The 22139-nt window shown below is 41.5% G+C and overlaps 1 protein-coding gene across 5 annotated transcripts in view; it reads right to left on the bottom strand.

Annotated features, from left to right (window-relative positions):
* Positions 1–22139, bottom strand: part of LOC112111582 (serine/threonine-protein kinase Sgk3) — a 79994-nt gene that overhangs the window by 19182 nt on the left and 38673 nt on the right. For 3 of the 5 annotated variants that reach the window (XM_024207043.3, XM_024207045.3, XM_024207048.3), the window contains 8 exons: positions 19909–19992; positions 16682–16754; positions 15952–16027; positions 5644–5731; positions 3576–3625; positions 1355–1412; positions 383–466; positions 169–300 (listed from right to left, as the gene is read on the bottom strand). In XM_024207043.3, the coding sequence (XP_024062811.1) occupies positions 169–300; positions 383–466; positions 1355–1412; positions 3576–3625; positions 5644–5731; positions 15952–16027; positions 16682–16754; positions 19909–19992 (645 nt within the window). The remainder of the gene's footprint in view (positions 1–168; positions 301–382; positions 467–1354; positions 1413–3575; positions 3626–5643; positions 5732–15951; positions 16028–16681; positions 16755–19908; positions 19993–22139) is intronic. The other 2 variants (XM_024207047.3, XM_024207046.3) reach the window with 2 other exon arrangements.

Genomic DNA, 22139 nt, shown 5'->3' with positions numbered 1-22139 from the left:
TGCAAGTCAACAGCAACATCTTAAAAACTAACTAGTAAGTAAAATCAATAGGATTTTAATTTACTTACAGAAATAGTAAAATGAACACATTTTACAGTGGATGATTTTTTTCCCTGTAAATTAGCCTAAGAGGAGACAAAAACCTGAACAAATATGAAAACTACTTACCTCCCCTCCATTAACAAAATCCAGAACAAAGTAAAGCTTTTCTGTTGTTTGGAATGAGTAATGTAATCCAACCAAAAATGGATGTTTCACATTTTTCAACAGTACATTACGTTCAGCCATAATATGTTTTTGCTGCAAGGAAGTGAAAGGTCAATAAGTAAATAGGAACAATTTTGTAATTGAAGGGGAAAAGAAAAATGTATTTCCCCCGCACCTCTTTCCTGTTGAGAACAACCTTTTTCTGCAGTACTTTGACAGCATAAAATTTCCCATCCAGTTTTCGTTTTGCAAGAAGAACCTGTGAAATTTATGATGAGAGAGGAGACATGGTTAGCGTAGTTCTCATTCTGATATTCAAGAGTATCTGAAGAAACATGATTAATACAATTACTTCACTGTACAATTTCTTGGCCCTTAAAATAGTTCACAATTATTACCAGTGTCACCAGCAAAAAGAGAATGTTACCAGAATATGGAATCTAAGATCTTGCACAGTTTCTGCTGAACTGTAATGTCACAATGGAGAGCTCATGCAAGACCAAATTATGGCATAGGCACTACAGGTTCATGCCTAGAGCCCCAGCTCCTGGAGTGGAGGAGGGCGGAATCGTGGCTCTTTTTAAAATATACATTTCTAGTCTCCATGGTTGTGGTGAAATGCTCAGAAATATGACTAAGGAGCCTCAAACACTAGCGCCGAGATGGATGAACTGCTCCATCTATCTTAATAGGATGTTGCCACAAAGACCCACTGCTCTGGGGTAGCCCAGCCAACACCACCCCAAACAGAGAACTGGGTGTGTGGCTGTAGTTGAGTAAGCCCAGCACGCCCACCCAGCAGATAATGCAGCAGCAGGAGTGCAAGTACTGAGGTGCCTCCCTGCTGCCACCCTTACCTCTCTGTGGGGAAGAAGGGACCCTAACTGCTCCAATGATAGGGAAAACCTTACTGCTGCTCTTGGTCAGGAGTTGAGGGGGTCCCATGTCACTGCTACTCCAGGTGGAAGGAATGGTGCCATGGTATGAAAGTGGGGCTGTAAGGGTGGAGCCACAAGAGGCCTTGTGTGCCATAGGCCCCAGGTTGCCTTAATCCAGCCCTGAACTTGTGAGTACCACTTCCCAGTGTTCACCAAATCTAGTGCCAGTGTGCAGTTCTGTCAGGATGAGAAATGGTAAGAAAGCTCACCTTGCCAAAGCTGCCTTTCCCAATGACTTTCAAGAAGTCAAAGTCTGTTGGCTTAGCGCTGAAAGTGATTCAGAAAGGAGGGGGTTACTTGGGGTAGAAAATATCAACTTCACAATTTTACACAATGCTCAGAATTATATTTAAACAAGTGCTTGAACTGCAAACAAAGTGCTGATCTGAGCCACTATTTCCCTGCACACCATGTCTCACTTAAGGCCTGCTAGTAGCTTGGAGGTTCTCCATACCAGCTCCTCTTTTATGGCCCGCAATCAAACCCTTCCCTGTTTTCACTTCCTATTTTCTGCCAGGGAAATACAATACAAGTGTTAGTGTTAGAATTTAAATAAAAATAAAATTGACAAAACAGACTCAGCGCCACACTTCTCTGCTCTTTGTTCTTTTCTCCTCCCCCCCCACATCTCTCATGTTCATTCTAGTCCCTTTTTCTTTTTTTAAGTCTAGGTTTTCCCCTCATACCTCCCTCTTTCCTCCTGGGGCACCCCCTGCGTGAAAAAGGCCTATGACTCTTAAAATAGTTTGTTCCTTGTCCATCCCCCATTCTCAAGTCTTTGTCTCCCCTTTCTCCCACCCCTCCCGCATTCTGTTCTTTGCATCCCATTTTTTGGCACCTCTTCCTCTTCCTTTGTCTTGTTATATAGTCTGCCTCACTGTCCATGTATCTTTCCTTGCTGTTTTCTATCCCTCAGATTAGTCGTCCTATTCTCTGGCTTCTGCAATTCTTCCCCTCACTGCCCACCCTACTTTCTTCCTATGACTCCCTATCTCTCCCTTCCTTCTCTCTGGAAGGCACATGTATTCATATGTATTCGGCATTCAAGTGCCACTATCTCTTGGCCTTCCAACCTTCCTTCTTCACATGGCTCTTGCCCTCCAATTTGACAATTACCTTACAAGGACCACCATCCACTCTCTATTTGTTGCCCTTTTATTGATTGCACTACCAAAGAGGATTTGGGGCACAATATATAAAGCCCCACACTCTCTCCCAGTGGTGCAGTACAATCAATGAGGAAAGTAGCAAACATGGGGAGCAGATGCCCTAAGCGGGAAATTAGAGGAAAGGCAAAAAGGATGAGGGAGTTGGGAGACACAGCGATGAGAACAGGAGCCACATAGAATGGGTCCACATAGAAGGAGAGGAAAGACATACTGATTGCATGAGCCAGTTTTTCATATCAACATAATATAGTTCCTTATACTATACTGTAGAAGTTTGACATTAACACAAGTTTACATTAACACAAGTTGACTTGTTTTGATCTATATAGTGGTTCTACATGCATCTTCAGACCAAAATCTGTTCTTGAGTAATGAAGAAACAACCCTTTTGCTCTCTAGGCTAAGAGAGGCTGGAAACTGCTGAGTGGGTATTTTTTCCCCCTCAGGAGTCTTTTGGGCAATTAAGACAAGCCATAGATAGATTCCAAACCAAATTCTTCTAGTGAAGGAAGAACGGGAAAAGTAACAATTGCAAACCAGGGCCTAAAAAAATGGAAAGGGAGACAATGGGGCTCCTCAGGGCTGTGTGAGGGTTGCTATGGGCAAATTCTGTCCCAACTCTTCCCTCAGTCATATAATAGGGGGATAGAACAAACTGCAATTCTGTACAAGCTTTGGGGTTTGAACTGTTTGTTTGGGTATATTTTAAAACTGCTGCCATGGCGTTCCAAAGAGGAGCAGTTATCTTGCCTGCATAACATCATCATCTGTGCTACTCGTGTTTGAAACTTAGTAGGTTACAAAACCTGTTAGATAAGAGAAGGGGGGCGGGAGAAGAATAGGAAGAAAAATCTGTAAGGGGGTCTCTGTGTCTGCAGGATTGCAGCAACCCTGCTAGTAGCGCTCTGAGGTGGAAAGGGGAGGCAGGTCGTTTGCATATTTCAAAGATACTCTCTCCCAGCCTAAGAACATTTATATATTCCTTTTATTGTTTAAATGGGGGAAACTATTTCTATAGACATCACTACACATCTCAGATTTGTTTGGGGTACACTACTGGTAAAGAATCTGCTGATTATGCTAAAATCACACAGCATACAACTAATGTGCATGATAATATTTACTTAATGCCGAGTTAGAACCTTTGCTTCCTCTCAAGTTGCACAAAGTAGCAAATAAAAGGCACGTATCTGGAGGACATTTCATATAGTTAGCAATTAAAGTGTGTCTAACTTTTGGTTTATATTTAACTAAAACCTACTGAGGATTTCCAGATGGTCCCAGGTTGATATTCTGTGAGGTAGAGTTTAGCTGTAGGAAGGGAAAAAAAAGCAAGCTTCAGATCAGTTTAGATTTGTTTACCCATTAAAAGGAAATCCCATCTCTTATCCTTCAGCTAATATTCATTGCAAAATATTCAATTAGCTCAAACCATCTCTACATTTATATTTCTCATTATTTTCTATATAGTATTTTAAAATATATTTATAAAGTTAAAATATCAGAAGAGTTAACAGGAAGGGTTATACAGACAGTGTCAAAGTATAAAGGTAATACAATCTTATGTTCCAATACAGATGGCAAGGTTATGAACAGAATTTTAAGTCTCAGCCCTTTTAACAAGTAACTTAATGTCCAAAATTTAACCCATTTTGAAATTGTTTTATTCCAGGAATATTCTCTAGATATTTATTTAAATTTTTAAATCCACTACACTCTTGCCAATATATTATCAAAATAAACACTGCTTATGCAGGACCAGTTAAAGACATTGTGTGTAAAGGCTGTTGTCAACCTTTGACAATCCGACACACAAGGTTAATTATTCCAATTCCAGTAACTGCAGGGATGTTGCCAATGCTCGTACACCCCCCTCCCCCACAGCATATAAATTACAGGGAGAGGGAGAAGCTCTTCCAATTTCTTCCCTCTTTAACCTCTGTGGATACCTCAAGAAGCAATGGGCTTAAACTGAAGCCAGGGCAGTTTAGATTGGACGTTAGGAAAAGCTTCTTGTTAGGTGGTAAAACGCTGGAATAAATTGCCTATATTCTGATCAATTTTCCCAATTTTATTTTATTTTTTAAAATTTATAGGACATCTGAACCATGACAGAGCAGAAGAATGTTAACTAGGAATATGATGAACATTTAAGGAGAAAATATAAGATATTCCATTTATGATTAGTGCCTATTCCTGTATTTTATGATGGATGGAAAATCAAGTTGAAAACATACATCCATTATTGAGATTTTAAGTTACATTTGTCACCACAACTTTTATTGATCTTAAGATTTCCATTAAAGTCTAAGAAATTAAAAAATGGAAGCCCTCATTTCTATTAAAAATGTAATGAAGTGCCATTGTAAATTTAATTAATTCTTCTACCTCCAAAGAGGTGAAAGGTAGAGAGTCTAAAAGTAAGGATCAGTGTAGAAAGAAATTATTATACAAGATTTGTAGATTTAGAAGACTCAGTAACTTCAAATGTTTAGCACTGAAAACTACATCAGGAAACTGATCTTGTCAATTAGGGCCCAGGAAAGCTTATTAATTAATGCACAATAGAAGATTCAGTGCCCAGAGAAGTGTATTGGAAAAAAATGACTTTTGTGGGTGTTGGAGCAGGACACAAGAGTGTTAAATGACTTTTGCATGCGAAGAATCCTTGACTATTGGGACATGAGAGACACAGAACGGATTAAAATAATTTAAATTATTCTGTTATTCTACCCAGCAAGACAATTTTTTTCTACCAATTTTTATAGTAGGACATTATAACTAGAAGTTCTTAAGACAGAGGCTCCTAAATAGACTGAGAGACTTAGTACAATTCTAAACCCAATATAGTGGCTTTAGTAAGAGATTGAGGTTTGAAACCTCCCAGTGTAAAAGGTGAACTGTGAACCAAAGTTATTTTTTCTTTGCGCTACTATAAAAATGGCTTCAAATATTTTTCAAGTTAGAGTCTCTTTTTTAGTTATTAAGCATTTAAATATCTGATCCTCCTAGCCTTCTCTTTTCTAGATATCTCTGGAAAGGTCTTTGGAGGACCTAAACAGTGATGTCACATGAACTGTAACCTGAGCCACAGCTCTTCCAGCCCCTAACAAATGGGGAAAACTGAGATTGTTAACACTTGTCTTTGCAGTTTATATTTTAGGGAAAAACTGAGTAACCTTATTGGAAAGGAACAGGGAGGAACCTGTTGGGGAACAACTTATTTTGTTGAAAGTTACAATACATATGAAATTGCCCTCATGTAGTTACAGTTTGTTCAAAAGTGCATGATTACTGTTCTTCTACTCCATTCTAGCTGACTTTGTTACCTTTTGATTGCTCCTTTCATCCTCATCTTCAGATGGATCTGACTGATGCTTTGGATTGTCCATCTGAAGAAATGCTCTGACATCCGGGCTAGAAATATAATTAAACCTATTAGGACATTAGTAACCTAAATGAATTTGCAACTCGTTACTACAGAAGAAGAATTTTTTTCACGTTCACCATCATATTATGCATCTGGTAAATAACAAAAACCCTTCCACAAATTGGTTGACTCCAGCCTCTTGTAGCGCGCGCGCACACACACACACACACAGGTAGGGCCACACCCAGCTGCAGACACAGACTGAATTCAGCTGTGTGTGAGAGAATTCTCCCAGCACTCACATGCACACCCCTTTTGGGGAATAAACCCAAAATAATACTGTCTGCACTGTATAGAAAGATCTGCACAGTGCAAGCTCACCAAAATTCACCCTCTCCCTCAATGTGAAGAGAGATGCACAACTTCTTCCTCCCCCTCCCCAACCCCCCCCGAGTTAGAAATTGCACAAACTGGGTTTAATAATAAACAGAACAAATGTATTAACTATAAAAGGCAGATTTTAAGTGATAGCAAACAGAACAAAGCAGAGTCCAGAGTCCAGATCAACCCCCTCCCCAGCCTTAGAAAGGATTTATCTAAGGCGGGAAACCTTTGTTTGATCCCCATCCCCCTAGAGAGAAAAAGTACCAGCAGTGTCCAGCGTGGTATTTTGCATCAGGTGATATTATCACCTGACTTTGTAGTGTCACAGCTATGTCCCAGAACACCTCTCAGGAAGGAGCAAGATTAGTATCTTCCCAGTCTCATTGTTTCTTCCTAATGGCCCATCAAGGCTGTGATGGCCAAGTGTCTGGTGGGTGTCTCCCAAATACACATACAGTTGTAATTGTTACATAGTCCATATCCCTAACTTTAGATACAAAAATAATACATCCATATAAATTGGATAATCACATTCAGTAAATCATAACCTTTCCAATGATATCTTACATGAGCCAACTTGCATAACGTATGTCTTAGTTATGCCATATTCATATCATAACCAATTTCTATGAAGAATATAGGGTTAAAAAAAGAACTAGATAACTTCATGGAAGATAGCCATTGATGGACCTATTAGCCAGGATAGGCAGGGATGCAAAACCATGCTCTGGCAAACAGAGGCTGGGGACACTTCAGAAGCTGGGAATGGGGGACATGGAATGGATCACTTGATGATTACCTGTTCTGTTCATTCCCTCTGAAGCACCTGGCATTGGTCACTGTCAGAAGAGTAGATACTGGGCTAGATGGACCAATTATCTGACCCAGTATGACTGTTCTTTTGTTCTTAGACATACCGGTGCTACCTCTCATCTGAGCTAATGCCCTAAAAATAGTAGCATAGCAATAGTGGAATGGGTAGCAGTAGCACGGGGCTACCTGTGCAGAGTACAAACCCACCTGAATCCTCTGGGTATGTATTCAGCACAGCTAACCCATGCTGCCACTGCCCATGCTACCCCCAGCTATGCTATTTTTAGTGTGCTAGCGCAGATGGGAGCTAGCACAAATATGAACTCGAAATTGTACCCGTAACTTGTAGTGTAGACGTAGAGAGTGAACTACCTACATTACAAGTCCCCAATTTACAAGTCCGCAATACAGTGTGTGCGCGCTACAAGAGGCTGGAGAGCCTAATTCAGCAAAACAGGGAGAGGGAATCCAGGCTGGTGGAGCAGGAGGGGCTCAGTGAAACCCCAGTACAACAGGTTGCATCCCAGAGGGAGTTCAACCCGTCACACCCTGTTATAGTCTGGGCCTTCACAACATCCTCTGGCAAAGAGTTCCACAGGTTGACTCTGTGTTGTATGAAGAAATACTTCCTTTTGTTTGTTTTAAACCTGCTGCCTATTAATTTCATTTGGTGGCCCCCTAGTTCTTGTAGTATGAGGAGTAAATAACACTTTCTTATTTACTTTCTCCATGCAAACAGGGAAACACACTCCTAGCTCACAGTGTAGATGTAGCCTCTGTTTAACTGAGCATGTACACCAACATATGCAGTATATACAATTTTTCCACTTGCAATGACTTGCCATATTAAAATATAGATGAACATGAAAAGATTGCAGGAGGTGTTCAGTGAGACTATTTCAACTATGCTAATCGGAATTAAGCTTTCCACTTCCTCCACCAACGTTTGTAATTGGTTGTTGTCTTGTGAAATACCACAGGAAAACCAATTTCCTTTCTAACACCTTCAGTATCAGTGTGTCATTTTCAGTTTTCTAAAATTAATGAGAACTTATTACCGTATATAGAATGAACTGACATTATTTGTATTCTAAAGCACATCTTGGGTGATAAGTGGTATTATATAATTTCTTTTCCCCCATGCATATTGGTAGAATCGTGTATTTTAATGGCACTTGTTTTGTGCTGTCAAGTCTCAATGTAAAGAAATCCCTGCGTTCAGTAATAGACTGGCCTTCTGCTACCTACATGTCCAGCCCAATACTTATGAAAAAGTGTTTTGCAGAAAAAAATATTACTTTTACTGCCAATGGTGATACCCCACAGCTTGAAATAAACCCTATCTGAATACAATGCACAGTGAAAAAGTGGTACACCAATTTGTGGTGTTTTAGAAAACCCAGGCCTGAAGCAGTAAGGCTTAGTGGTGGTGAAGATGACGACAGACCACAACTATGTGAAAGCAGGAAAAACCTAAAGACTGGGATCCTGTAATCTAGTGGTGTTATAGTTGTTTTTCTTAGTTGATGTTGGAACCATGAGGACCCAATTTCTTTTCTAGAATGACTATTGTTCATGTCTCTCACTGCAGAAACTGGCAGTTTATTTAATATAGAGGACACTGCCATCATAAAAGTCACCTAGCGGAGTTATGCTATGTTCTAGTTTTCCTTAAGGAGCTACTAGAATTATTTTTAAACTATGCTAAGCCTTTAATGCATTCTATTTTATGCACTTGGTTTTAAGCTGCTTCTTAAAAGGGTGTTCTGATAGACAATTGCAAGTATTATCTTTTCAGTAAAGGCCTAGAGCTGAGGGGGAGGACAGCCCGACTTAAAGAGCTGCCCAATGGATTAGAGCTCAACTGTATGTTTGCGACCAGGGGCTGCTAACAGGGAGTTTCGCAAGGGAGTTCTCCAGGTGAAGGAGGAGCAATACAGCACCCTTTTGGGGTAAGTGACTGTCTGCAGTGTGTGTTTGTTTGTGTTTGGGGGTTACTTGCTGTGTGCTGAGCTTGTGTTTGGCAGTCTGTTTGTTTGTTTGGTTGTTTGAAGGACCGTGTGCTGTGGCTGACAGTTGGAAGCTGTGAGCTTCAAAGGAAGGTTTGAAACCAGGAAGCCTCTGGTAATTGGCTGAGCCTTACTCAGTGGGCGGGGCATTCATACAGGCCAGGGCTTTATAAAGCAGCACACAAGCGACCAGGGAGCGTTTGCGAACAGGGGCTGCTAACAGGGAGTTTCGCAAGGGAGTTGGGAAGGGGAGTGGGAAGGGGCGAGGGTCCCTTGCCGGTTCTATCTGTTTTCCCTTTATTCCCCTTAAAACTTTAAACTTCTTGCTTAAACAACCCTTTCAGCAGACAGGGGGCTGCAGACGGGAGTTTGACAGAGGGAGGCTTACGATGGTTAGGAAGACCCGCAACACCTGTGCCAGCACTGCTTCTGTCTCCTCCACCTGCGCCTGTAGCCAGACAGAGCGCCTGAGCATGGATGCTTCTACCCAGATCCTGGTGTGGTTTTGCAGAGACTGTAACTTGCAATTTCCACTTACTGATATCCAGGCTGAGGGGACCATCCAATGTGAAAGGTGCCTGCTGGTGGAATCTCTCAGGCAGCAGGTGGGAGAGCTACAGGAGGAGATGGCTAGGTTGAGAAGCATCCGAATCCACGAGCAATTCCTGGACAGTGTCCATGTGGAGACAGCTGAGGTAGCTGTCCCAGGACACAGGACTGCTGATACACCACTGGTGGAGGAGGAGATGGCTCAGGGTGGACACTGGCAGCTGGTTACTTCTGGCAGCAGGCAGTGCTCCACCCCTGCTCCGAACCCTCCCGCTGTGGTAATAGGTAACCGTTATGCTCTTCTTGATACAGGAAAGAAGGCATCACCCCCTACAGTAAAGGAGGAGAAGCCTCGTACCCCTAAGGCTGGGAGGTCTGCTGCCACCACTGCGAATAGGAAACGTAGGGTAGTGGTGGTCGGAGACGCTCTGCTGAGGGGGACGGAGGCGCCCATCTGTCGCCCTGACATTTCATCTCGGGAGGTATGCTGCCTGCCGGGAGCCCGTATCCGAGACGTTACGGAGGCATTGTCGAGGATTATCCAGCCCTCTGACTACTACCCCATGCTACTCATCCATGTGGGCACAAATGATACTGCGCGGTGTGACACTGAGCGGATCAAGAGTGACTACAGGGCTCTGGGAGTACGGGTGAAGGAGTTTGGAGCGCAGGTGGTATTCTCTTCGATTCTTCCTGTCAAAGGTAGGGGCCCGGGCAGAGACAGATGCATCATGGAGGTGAATGCCTGGCTGCGAAGATGGTGTCGCCAGGAGGGCTTTGGCTTCCTAGACCACGGGATGCTATTTGAGGAAGGACTGCTAGGCAGAGATGGTGTTCACCTTTTGAGGAGGGGAAAGACCCTATTTGGACACAGACTGGCTAACCTAGTGAGGAGGGCTTTAAACTAGGTTCGACGGGGACAGGTGAGCAAAGCCCACAGGTAAGTGGGGAACATGGAGACCTGGGAGATGGGTCGGAGACGAGAGGGAGTGTGGGCTATATTGGCAGAGAGAAAGGAGGGTCAGGACAAAACCGGGAGGAAAGATCAAACCAGTATCTTAGATGCCTATATACAAATGCGAGAAGTATGGGTAATAAGCAGGAAGAACTGGAAGTGCTAATAAATAAATACAACTATGACATTGTTGGCATCACTGAAACTTGGTGGGATAATACACATGATTGGAATGTTGGTGTGGATGGATACAGCTTGCTCAGGAAGGATAGACAGGGGAAAAAGGGAGGAGGTGTTGCCTTATATATTAAAAATGTACACACTTGGACTGAGGTAGAGGTGGACATAGGAGACGGAAGTGTTGAGAGTCTCTGGGTTAGGCTAAAAGGGGTAAAAAACAAGGGTGATGTCATGCTAGGAGTCTACTACAGGCCACCTAACCAGGTGGAAGAGGTGGATGAGGCTTTTTTTAAACAACTAACAAAATCATCCAAAGCCCAAGATTTGGTGGTGATGGGGGACTTCAACTATCCGGATATATGTTGGGAAAATAACACAGCGGGGCACAGACTATCCAACAAATTCTTGGACTGCATTGCAGACAACTTTTTATTTCAGAAGGTTGAAAAAGCTACTAGGGGTGAAGCTGTTCTAGACTTGATTTTAACAAATAGGGAGGAACTCGTTGAGAATTTGAAAGTAGAAGGCAGCTTGGGTGAAAGTGATCATGAAATCATAGAGTTTGCAATTCTAAGGAAGGGTAGAAGGGAGAACAGCAAAATAGAGACAATGGATTTCAGGAAGGCGGATTTTGGTAAGCTCAGAGAGCTGATAGGTAAGGTCCCATGGGAATCAAGACTGAGGGGAAAAACAACTGAGGAGAGCTGGCAGTTTTTCAAAGGGACACTATTAAGGGCCCAAAAGCAAGCTATTCCGCTGGTTAGGAAAGATAGAAAATGTGGCAAAAGACCACCTTGGCTTAACCACGAGATCTTGCATGATCTAAAAAATAAAAAGGAGTCATATAAACAATGGAAACTAGGACAGATTACAAAGGATGAATATAGGCAAACAACACAGGAATGCAGGGGCAAGATTAGAAAGGCAAAGGCACAAAATGAGCTCAAACTAGCTAAGGGAATAAAGGGGAACAAGAAGACTTTTTATCAATACATTAGAAGCAAGAGGAAGACCAAAGACAGGGTAGGCCCACTGCTTAGTGAAGAGGGAGAAACAGTAACAGGAAACTTGGAAATGGCAGAGATGCTTAATGACTTCTTTGTTTCGGTCTTCACCGAGAAGTCTGAAGGAATGCCTATCCTAGTGAATGCTAATGGGAAGGGGGTAGGTTTAGCAGATAAAATAAAAAAAGAACAAGTTAAAAATCACTTAGAAAAGTTAGATGCCTGCAAGTCACCAGGGCCTGATGAAATGCATCCTAGAATACTCAAGGAGCTAATAGAGGAGGTATCTGAGCCTCTAGCTATTATCTTTGGAAAATCATGGGAGACGGGAGAGATTCCAGAAGACTGGAAAAGGGCAAATATAGTGCCCATCTATAAAAAGGGAAATAAAAACAACCCAGGAAACTACAGACCAGTTAGTTTAACTTCTGTGCCAGGGAAGATAATGGAGCAAGTAATTAAGGAAATCATCTGCAAACACTTGGAAGGTGGTAAGGTGATAGGGAACAGCCAGCATGGATTTGTAAAGAACAAATCATGTCAAACCAATCTGATAGCTTTCTTCGATAGGATAACGAGTCTTGTGGATAAGGGAGAAGCTGTGGATGTGGTATACCTAGACTTTAGTAAGGCATTTGATACGGTCTCGCATGATATTCTTATCGACAAACTAGGCAAATACAATTTAGATGGGGCTACTATAAGGTGGGTGCATAACTGGCTGGATAACCGTACTCAGAGAGTTGTTATTAATGGTTCCCAATCCTGCTGGAAAGGCATAACGAGTGGGGTTCCGCAGGGGTCTGTTTTGGGACCGGCTCTGTTCAATATCTTCATTAACGACTTAGATATTGGTATAGAAAGTACGATTATTAAGTTTGCGGATGATACCAAACTGGGAGGGATTGCAACTGCTTTGGAGGACAGGGTCATAATTCAAAATGATCTGGACAAATTGGAGAAATGGTCTGAGTTAAACAGGATGAAGTTTAACAAAGACAAATGCAAAGTGCTCCACTTAGGAAGAAAAAATCAGTTTCACACATACAGAATGGGAAGAGACTGTCTAGGAAGGAGTACGGCAGAAAGGGATCTAGGGGTTATAGTGGACCACAAGCTAAATATGAGTCAACAGTGTGATGCTGTTGCAAAAAAAGCAAACGTGATTCTGGGATGTATTAACAGGTGTGTTGTGAGCAAGACACGAGAAGTCATTCTTCCGCTCTACTCTGCTCTGGTTAGGCCTCAGCTGGAGTATTGTGTCCAGTTCTGGGCACCGCATTTCAAGAAAGATGTGGAGAAATTGGAAAGGGTCCAGAGAAGAGCAACAAGAATGATTAAAGGTCTTGAGAACATGACCTATGAGGGAAGGCTGAAAGAACTGGGTTTGTTTAGTTTGGAAAAGAGAAGACTGAGAGAGGACATGATAGCAGTTTTCAGGTATCTAAAAGGGTGTCATAAGGAGGAGGGAGAAAACTTGTTCACCTTAGCCTCTGAGGATAGAACAAGAAGCAATGGGCTTAAACTGCAGCAAGGGAGGTCTAGGTTGGACATTAGGAAAAAGTTCCTAACTGTCAGGGTGGTTAAACACTGGAATAAATTGCCTAGGGAGGTTGTGGAATCTCCATCTCTGGAGATATTTAAGAGTAGGTTAGATAAATGTCTATCAGGGATGGTCTAGACAGTATTTGGTCCTGCCATGCGGGCAGGGGACTGGACTCGATGACCTCTCGAGGTCCCTTCCAGTCCTAGAATCTATGAATCTATAAGAGAATTCCTAGCCTCCTATTCTAGATTAGGAATCAGCAAGACAGAAATGTTAATTCATATTCTCCATCTTTTCTGAAGCTTTTCTGCAAGGTACCTATAGTCTGTGGAGGAGAGAAAAATTCTCTCTAAAATGAAGCAAACAGTAAAAATTTGGAGTCTAAAGCTAATCCACATAGGAACTACCATACTAGCTCAAACCAATGGTCCATCTAGCTCAGAATCCCATCTTTGACAATGGTGGCTAGTACCTGACACTTCACAGGAAGATCCACAATTGACCACTACGGAATTTCTTGCAAGTATCTTTCTAACCTGCTTTATAGTAATTGGTTGGCTCATATGCTGAAGCATGAAGATTTGCTTTTGGTACAAGAGTCAAAGGACAAATTGCAGACCTAAGATAAGGACCCACTGAAACAGAAAAAATTCTCCATATTTCCCAGCAACACCAGTATGGTTTGCCAAAGCAGGACTGGTAGTACAACCACCTAGCACTTGTCTTAATGCATCATGTGGTGTAGCAGATAAGAGCTACAGAAAGTTTATTGGAGTGCACACACAGTACTCAACATTTTTTCTATATATCCCCTATCCCATACTAATTCATTTCATGTTACTAATCTACTTAGTTGAGTGTACACGTAGCAGGTTAAGGAAATAGTGTCTAGAAAATAAGTTTGTTTAGGAGGCCATTTGTAAGGACACAGTGGTCATTTTCCCCCTTTAATAGTTAGTTTCCAATGGGAATGGATTTTACAAGAACTTCACTAAAGGCTTGATTTTTGTCTGTTACTAATACTGAGTGGTAGACAAAACTAAGGCTGTGGACTTTTATATAAATCAGTATGATTCATTGTGGTCATTCACAAAAAAAGTGGCTTAAAATGTATTTTAAAAACAGCAAATAGCGATATAGTGAAATATTTTAAATCTAATATTTTAATAATCCCTGCACTGCAAGAAAAAAAAAACAACAAACCACCTGGAATAAATGCATTTCAATCCCATTCTGTACTACACTACAAAGACAACAGCTTGAGCCTTCTCCCACAGAAGTAGTTGTTTACTTTAATGAGCACAGGACTAAGCCTTTATTCTCTGTTTGTTCATTAAATACATTTCTAATTAGACAACGAGCTATTGGGGGAGGGGAGGAATAGCAAACCTTAAAATCTTCAATTTCTAATAGTGGTTTATACTAGTCTTCACTGGACTGGAATAGTTAGTGCTAGATTGAAGTACTTAAAATAGATTAAAATCTAATTTATGTACTGTTAAATCTTCTTGAGCTTTTCAGATCAGATTCAAGGAAAAAACGTCTGTTCCTATGCTCAAAGAAAAGTTTATGATCCTCATGTTAAAACAGTCCAGTGTCCGGCTTTGGAAAAAAGTACATCTAAAAAGCTGTTAATTGAAATGTTTCACAGCTGAATGCTTAAAGAACCAGGAGTAGGAAAAAAGTCTGTGGACTACTAAAAATAATGTAAAGAAGTTTTCCTGTTTAATACATTAGAAAGAATAATTGTTGGAACATAATCTGTTATTTGAGAATTGCTCTTCATTGTTTCACAGCTGAGGACAGTGGTATGATCAACTACGATCCAACACTTTTTCCTTTACTAGAAAATTGTTCCATGACAAAGATTTTCTGTTGTGTCTATAAGCTTTTTCAACTTGTCACTAGGAAGAGTATGCAGAATGCTTTTGATAAAAAGAAGTACATGTTTCAGGTTTATGAGGCCTCAGAGCAGTTCATGAAGCAGAAAAAGAGTATCTGATGCATGCTGCAAATTGTGGCAATGTTCCCCGTTTAAGAATGGTTGTTTCCTATCTAAAAGCAGAACATTCCACTGGTATTGCAGATTGGCAAATTAAGTAGAGTAAGTGAATGAAAGCAGAAATCTAAATATACTAAATACTAAGGGTTTGTTTATATTCAGATTTGCATCATTTAAACTAGAGGTATGATTTTACACAGACTTAATTAAAGCAACGCTGAAGACTGGGGGGACGCATTTATTTTGGTTTAACTTAAATTGATTAGGAGTAGGTTTAAACTAACTTTGGTTTAAGAGTGGCATTTCAGGTAAGTGTTCTCATGGGATTTGTACTGGTTTAGCTAAATTAGTGTTTAATTAAAGGGGTGGCAAGTTTGTATGCAGAAAAGGCTTAAGAAAGCAAGCCAAGTGTTTACATGACAATTGCATCATTTTGGATCTATCTTAGAGATAACTCAGTATTATAGTAGTTGTTTGCTGTGCTGTTGTAGTTGTGTTGGTCCCAGTAAATGAGAAACAACGTGGGTGAAGTAATAACTTTTAATGGACCACTTTGTTGGGGGAAAGAGAGCTTTCGAGCTGCACAGAGGTCACCTGAAGAACACCTCTGTGCAGCTCGAAAGCTTGTCTTTTCCCCCCAACAGAAGGTGATTCATTAAAAGCTATTACCTCACCTTGTCTCTATTATAACAACATTTACGTTTACCATAGATAACACATTTTGTACCCAACTAAAGAGTATTTAAAGTCAATCAATCATATATTTTTGGAATGTATCCCGTGTCATTTAAATAGCCATAACAAAACAGAAGAGAAACTACTTACTGGTTGCATAGCTCTGGCTGTCTAACTAAATTTTGAATGAATTCATTCAGTCCTGCTCGTCTCTGTTTAATAAAATCTGGGGAAGAGGGGAAAAGTGTAATTAGAAAGAATCATTCAATGAATTCATGGCAAAACAAGTTTTTAATTTTGCATTTTTTACATTACTTTAATGGAAGTTAGTTAACAGAAAAAAAGCGTCTGAATATAATTGGGCTTCCACATGAGGATTTTGTATAGAAAAAATATGAAATGGGAAAGAATAGGAGCTCCAGTCTCTATATAACTCATTTTATTATACATTTTAAAAAGCAAAAATTTATTCAGCCCAACAGATCTTGCATGCGACAAGAATTCAGAGTGTGCAGTCACAATGGCCTAGATTTTGTATTGGAGAGCACACTGGCCCTGATCCTGCTAGCACTGAAGTCAGTGACAAAATCCAACAGCTACAGAGCTACCCTATAAGCAGGCATCAACATGTAACCATTACCAAAGATATTTTAAAATCTTTATTTCTCTCTCCACTTTTGATGTAGTTTGTCTTGTACAAAAGAGCTAACCTAACCTGAAACTAAACAAAAGGTTTACTTTGGTTCAGTAGTAAGGAAAGGCCCTACTACAGGACTGCAGTCCTTGTTATATCTATTTAAGATTAATTCTGTGCAAGCAAGATAGATTAAATCCCAAACAAAGAACAAAATAAAGGAATAATAACCAAGTCATAGTCTACCTGGATCAAAATTGTCTCCAAATATTCTTTTAGCTGGAATCTTCAGGTTCATAGTGGGAAATTGTTTCTTCAGCTAAAAAATAAACACCATATGCATACTTAGATATTTGGACTCCAAGGCAAATCCTATAAATAATTGCTTGATGTAGGCATATTTTACTCTCAAGTTGCAGAAAGTTTGGACTTTAGACTACTAGCATCACTTTTTCTGCCCTCAATATTGTCTTTGTTGGGATTAGTACAAAGGGGAGTGTGGAGACAGAAGGCTGATCTGCATATAAACAAATTGTCTAGGCCCCATTTACCAGTGTGTTACTATTTGTAACCTGGTTAGAAGACAAGTTCAACCTTGTTGCAAGCAGGGTTTTTAGCATCTATTGTTATTAGAAATGTTCTTTATTACACTGCCTCCTCTGGCCCAGTTTGCTTTTTTTCCCCTCCCCTCCCCCACAAAGTAGCTGTCTTCTGGCTAGGCAGACAGGTATTGACAAACTCAGTGGATAAGTCTCTGATGATAGAAGCCCTTGGAGCCCAATGCATTTCCAAACACCTACAACCTTCCAGGGATTGGATGCTGTCACTGCAGCAGACAGACCTATTCAAAGAAGAGACTGGCTTGTGAGAGTGAATCTTTGCCCAAATCCAAATACAACTACAATAACTTAAAAACAAAACAAAAATTCCATGCACTCGGCGTTGCAGAATAACCTGGTAGAAGAAAAATCCATGTTCACACTCAGACTTTTCTTAGTCACTCCTCCTTGTATATGTATAGCCTGAAAGTCAGGATCCAGGTTTACACCACAGCAAAGCAATCTCTAGGAGCAAGGAGCCCCTAGGCATGATGGCTGAAATTCAGACACTTTGCCCTAGCTATTGAGGAGCAAACTAATCCACCAATAAAGGATGCATAATGGTAACATGCCTGTGAGAGGCACTGCGTGAACTCATTTGAAAAAAGTGCATCCAGAGAGGACTGCAGATAAAGAATTTATTCATACTATGTAGGAGGCCAAACAATAGAGGGAATAGGAAGGAAAACTAAGGAGTTTACAATATGGTAGAAATCTTAGTAGAGATAAAGACACTAATACCTTCCAATTCATTCTCCTTGATCTCCACAAAGCCCATGTGTTTAAAAGCCACCATCTAAAAATTGTGAAAGGAGCAGCAGATACATCTCTCTCTGTTTTGGAGACTATTTCTTCTCCTCTGATTTAAGAGCTGGTGGTCCCTTTCTCCAGTTACCCCTTAGGCAAGTTTCAATATCAACTCCATTTGGCATTTCAAGTTCCTCCCTGACATGCTATGCAGTTTGCAGAGTCCTTTGGAATGTCCAGCTCCCTCCCTTCTTTTCAGGAGAAATTGGGGCAGATGTCCCTTTTCACCTTGGTTAATTTCTCTAAGAACCTACACTTGCATTAGAAAGGCTGGGGCCAACTACGCTTCATGACAGTAGTGACATTATCTGACAATCCAGATGGGTGGGCTATATTAGCATTCTTCAGCCACTGAAGAGGGGATACTTTCTTTCTCCCTTGACCCCATGGGTAGTCTAAGAGGTGTGCCAAGTACGACATGTGGCATCCCAGGCAAACTTCAGTCACCTAGGTAAAACAAGGTGTGTGGACAGAGCAGAGCAGAGCGCATGTCACTGAGGGTGCCAAGGAGGGTGGTTTCAGCAGCTGATGTGTTGTGAGCCAAGCCTCCTAACATGTATATGAGGGGCCGTGGGGGGTTAGTTCCTCTTGTAAGATCTGGAGGCAGTGACTTTAGGTGAGTACATACTAGGACAGAGTGCAGACAGTAGGGTCCCCATAAGTGCATGGCCCTGGATAACAACAAAATTGGCACATGCCTAGGACTGGCCCAGCTTGCTCTCCTCTAAGTGTGTACAGTAGTAACAGCCTCTGCCAGCAACGAACCCAAGAGATCCACTGAATTTCCACGAGTCTGCAGCTGCAAAGGCTTATTTTAGCTGGATCAAGTCTTCCCCGCCAGGAAATCATGACAACTCCTAACTGACTTCCAAGTACACCTCTATCTTGATATAACGCTGTCCTCGGGAGCCAAAAAATCTTACCGCGTTATAGGTGAAACCGTGTTATATTGAACTTGCTTTGATTCACCGGAGTGCGCAGCCCCGCCCCCCGGAGCACTGCTTTACCGCATTATATCCAAATTCGTGTTATATCGGGTTGCGTTATATCGAGTGTGGCAAAGTACCTCCTTCTCCTCAGCAGGCTCAGTCCTTTTCAGCCTTGGAGACCCAGGCTTGGGCAAAGCAAAACCCTGTAGGTATCACAGGGGCTGGCTATTCCTTCCCTCAGTCAGTCCCTTGTGCTTGTTTGTCTTCCCTTCTGGGGACAGAGTGCGGCCTTCCTTGCTGGAAGGGTTCAGAGCCTTGCTGCTCCTAACTTACTGGCAGCTTCCCTGGTTCTCTCACTCTCTCTCCCCCCCCACCCACCCACCCCCTTCCACACCAGGGAGGGTTTAAAAAAGGTCCCAAGCAGTTGGAGCCAGCTGAACCTAATTAATTCCCTAGTAACTCCTTGCCCAGCTGAACCTTATTTCCCCATGGTTCTCTCTCTTCAGTGGCTTGGGAGAGGCCTTTTTAACCCCCTGGGACTGATTACTACCCCCCCCCCCCGCCCGCCCTTTGTAGCTGTTTGTCCTGGGTTTGCCACACAAGGTAGCAGTGTATTTTAAGAAACAAGTTTTTTCAAAGAAGTACAACTATCTATACACTTGTTTCCTTTCTTTCTTTGCAAAAACAATTTAAAGAAAAAAAAAGTAATTGCTTTAGAACAAAGACAGATAAATACCACACACATACTTATTCAATAATATCCACATATCCAACAAACCCCAAAGTCCCACACCTCTAAAGCCTATTAAAGTTGAAACTAGTGAAAAACTGTCTCCGATGGTTTAATGTGGAACACGATATCTCAGTGGTTTGAGCATTGGCCTGCTAAACCCAGGGTTGTGAGTTCAATCCTTGAGGGGGCCATTTAGGGATCTGAGGCAAAAATCTGTCTGGGGATTGGTCCTGCTTTGAGCAGGGGGTTGGACTAGATGACCTCTTGAGGTCCCTTCCAATCCTGATATTCTATGATATATTCTACGACTACACACCATGAAGGAATGAATTCAAACCACAATACAGCAAACAAGCATTCCTTTGTGCGATTTTAGTGTGACTCTTTAGAATGCATTTTACTCACTGTGTTGTACAGTTTATCAAATTCAGCATATCGTCTGAAGACAAACCACTCATTTCTACCAACAGAGACCAATACTTTGTAAACCTGTGGGAACACAAAGGCAGAGTAAATGCCAAAAATCTGTTTCAGAAAAGCCACCTGTTTTGTTTTCGGGGGCTTATATGTGCATGTATGTACACACACAAACATATTTCTCACTAAGCTACTTGTTTATTACAACTTCATATAAGCGTTAATCCAAGATTAACAAATCCTGTTTTCTGTAAGCTGCAAAATGCTCATTTTGTTTTAAACTGGAGCCTTAAACATCAGTAAAACTACTATATAAACTCCATAAGATTAATACACATTCAGCAGAAGCATCTTGCTACTAGATACTAAAACACTGATACAGTCCACTTTGTGGGGGAGGGTGGAGAATGAAGAAAGCCTCAAGTCCAATGTAATGATGCAAGAATGAAAGTGGCCTCATTCTACAGAAATTTAGTCAGGTCTTTATAAGTTAATATATAAACAAGCTAAATCTATACATTTGTTTTAAAAGCAAATACTAAGGAAGCAAGCCTTCATAGTACTGTTAGCCCAAAAAAAGCACATGGTTGTCACTGAAGATCATCCTGACCCAAGCTTTTGTTGAGTAGCATGTCTTGACAAAAATAGGCAAGTGGGAGAAAGCTGTACATTCAACATATAAGCAATCACTTATCTGTAAGAGCAACTCCTCTGCAGATAGTATCTGTGGCGTTAGACTGCCTAAAAGTGTTTTTAGGATGCATCATTATTGGACAAAGTTGACAATCAAGTCTAGCAAAGAATTTATTTAAAAAGAGTAGTGTTTGCCACTCATGTTTCCAGAAAGGCATAAACTCTAAACCTGATTACATAACCATCCATTCTGCTTCAACCATGCTCAAACCGCAACAGCAGAATTAGACACCTCCCAAAGAGGAGAAGAGAGATGATGCACCCACAGTTACTATTTATAGTTAGTGATTATTCTTCTGAAGTATTATCTATGGATTCACGCTTACACTGCCATGACTAATGAAAGCATATGAGTTAGTGTAATAGGCTATAAACACTCCCCTGGAAGTCAGGCAGGGAGGAGTTAGTTATTTTCCAAGGGAGCCAGGCAAAGCACCTTCTCCAGCCCAGAGAAATTGGCTGGCCTGCCAGCTGGAAAAGGGAGGATCCCCATCTAGGCTCACCAAGGCACAGAAAAAACAGGAAGGAAAAATTGCAAGACAGTTCTGAGAGAGAAGGAAGACACACCCAGTCTCACTCCTCCCAGATGTGGTGCTGCTGCTGCTGTAGCCTGAAAGATTCTAGAAAGTGGCTGCTTTACCCAAATCCAGGACTGCTCGTAGCTCCTGCCAACCCCAGGAAGGGAATCAAGTCAGGAGACTCTCAGACCAAGATGTAACCAGGAGATCCAATGAAATTTACGTGAAGGATTATTCCCTACCTCCCCCAGATTAGGGACAGAGAGAGCAGAGCCAGCAATTTCTGCATTAAGCTAGGGTGGTGGCAGATTTAACCTGGGAAACAGACAGATTTAACCATGTCAGCTAGAACTACTCTTTTCCTTTGATTACCTGCAGCTGAAGTGAGCCTGATCAGGCTCAGCCACCTGGGGAACCAAGATGAGACAAGTCTTAATTTACACATCTATAAAGGGGCCAAAGCAGGGAGGCTGGTGTTTTAAAGGGACAGTATTCTTTTTCCTTTGTTTGCTGGTGTCTGCCACTAGACAGGGCCACCCTCCTATGGCTAAGCACAAAAATAATGGCTGGGCAAATGGATTGTCCAGATCTCTTCCCATGAATCCTATTTTTTTAAATGGAGCACATGCAGATCTCTGTTCCCATTGTAATGTTCAAGTCAGCTTCTGACTTCATCCCTTTTAAAATGAAAAGTCAAACCTCTTAGCAAGAATTATTAATCATGGTAGAAGAAACACCCTCACCTATAAAGGACCCTGTTTTAGATTACTCCCTGACATCAGACCTGCAGTGGAGGCCTCTGGCAGTCACAAAATCAGCCAGTCAAGTGCAGCCTGTTTCTTTTTCTTCTAAAAAGACATCTCCTGCCTTCCCTACTAAGGAAACAACTCTGTATCTTACCACAAAAGCCAAAACACTCAAACTACAAATATGTGGTAGTTTAGCCTAGTGTTAAGCATTACCAACTGGTACCATCTTTTTACCTGAGGACATGCACCATATTATGCA

Source organism: Terrapene carolina, unplaced genomic scaffold (assembly GCF_002925995.2).
Source record: "Terrapene carolina triunguis isolate 2854851 unplaced genomic scaffold, T_m_triunguis-2.0 Scaffold58, whole genome shotgun sequence".
NCBI lineage: Eukaryota > Metazoa > Chordata > Testudines > Emydidae > Terrapene > Terrapene triunguis.
The sequence above is the reverse complement of the archived record's forward strand: the minus strand, read 5'-3'. Positions and strand labels throughout refer to the sequence as shown.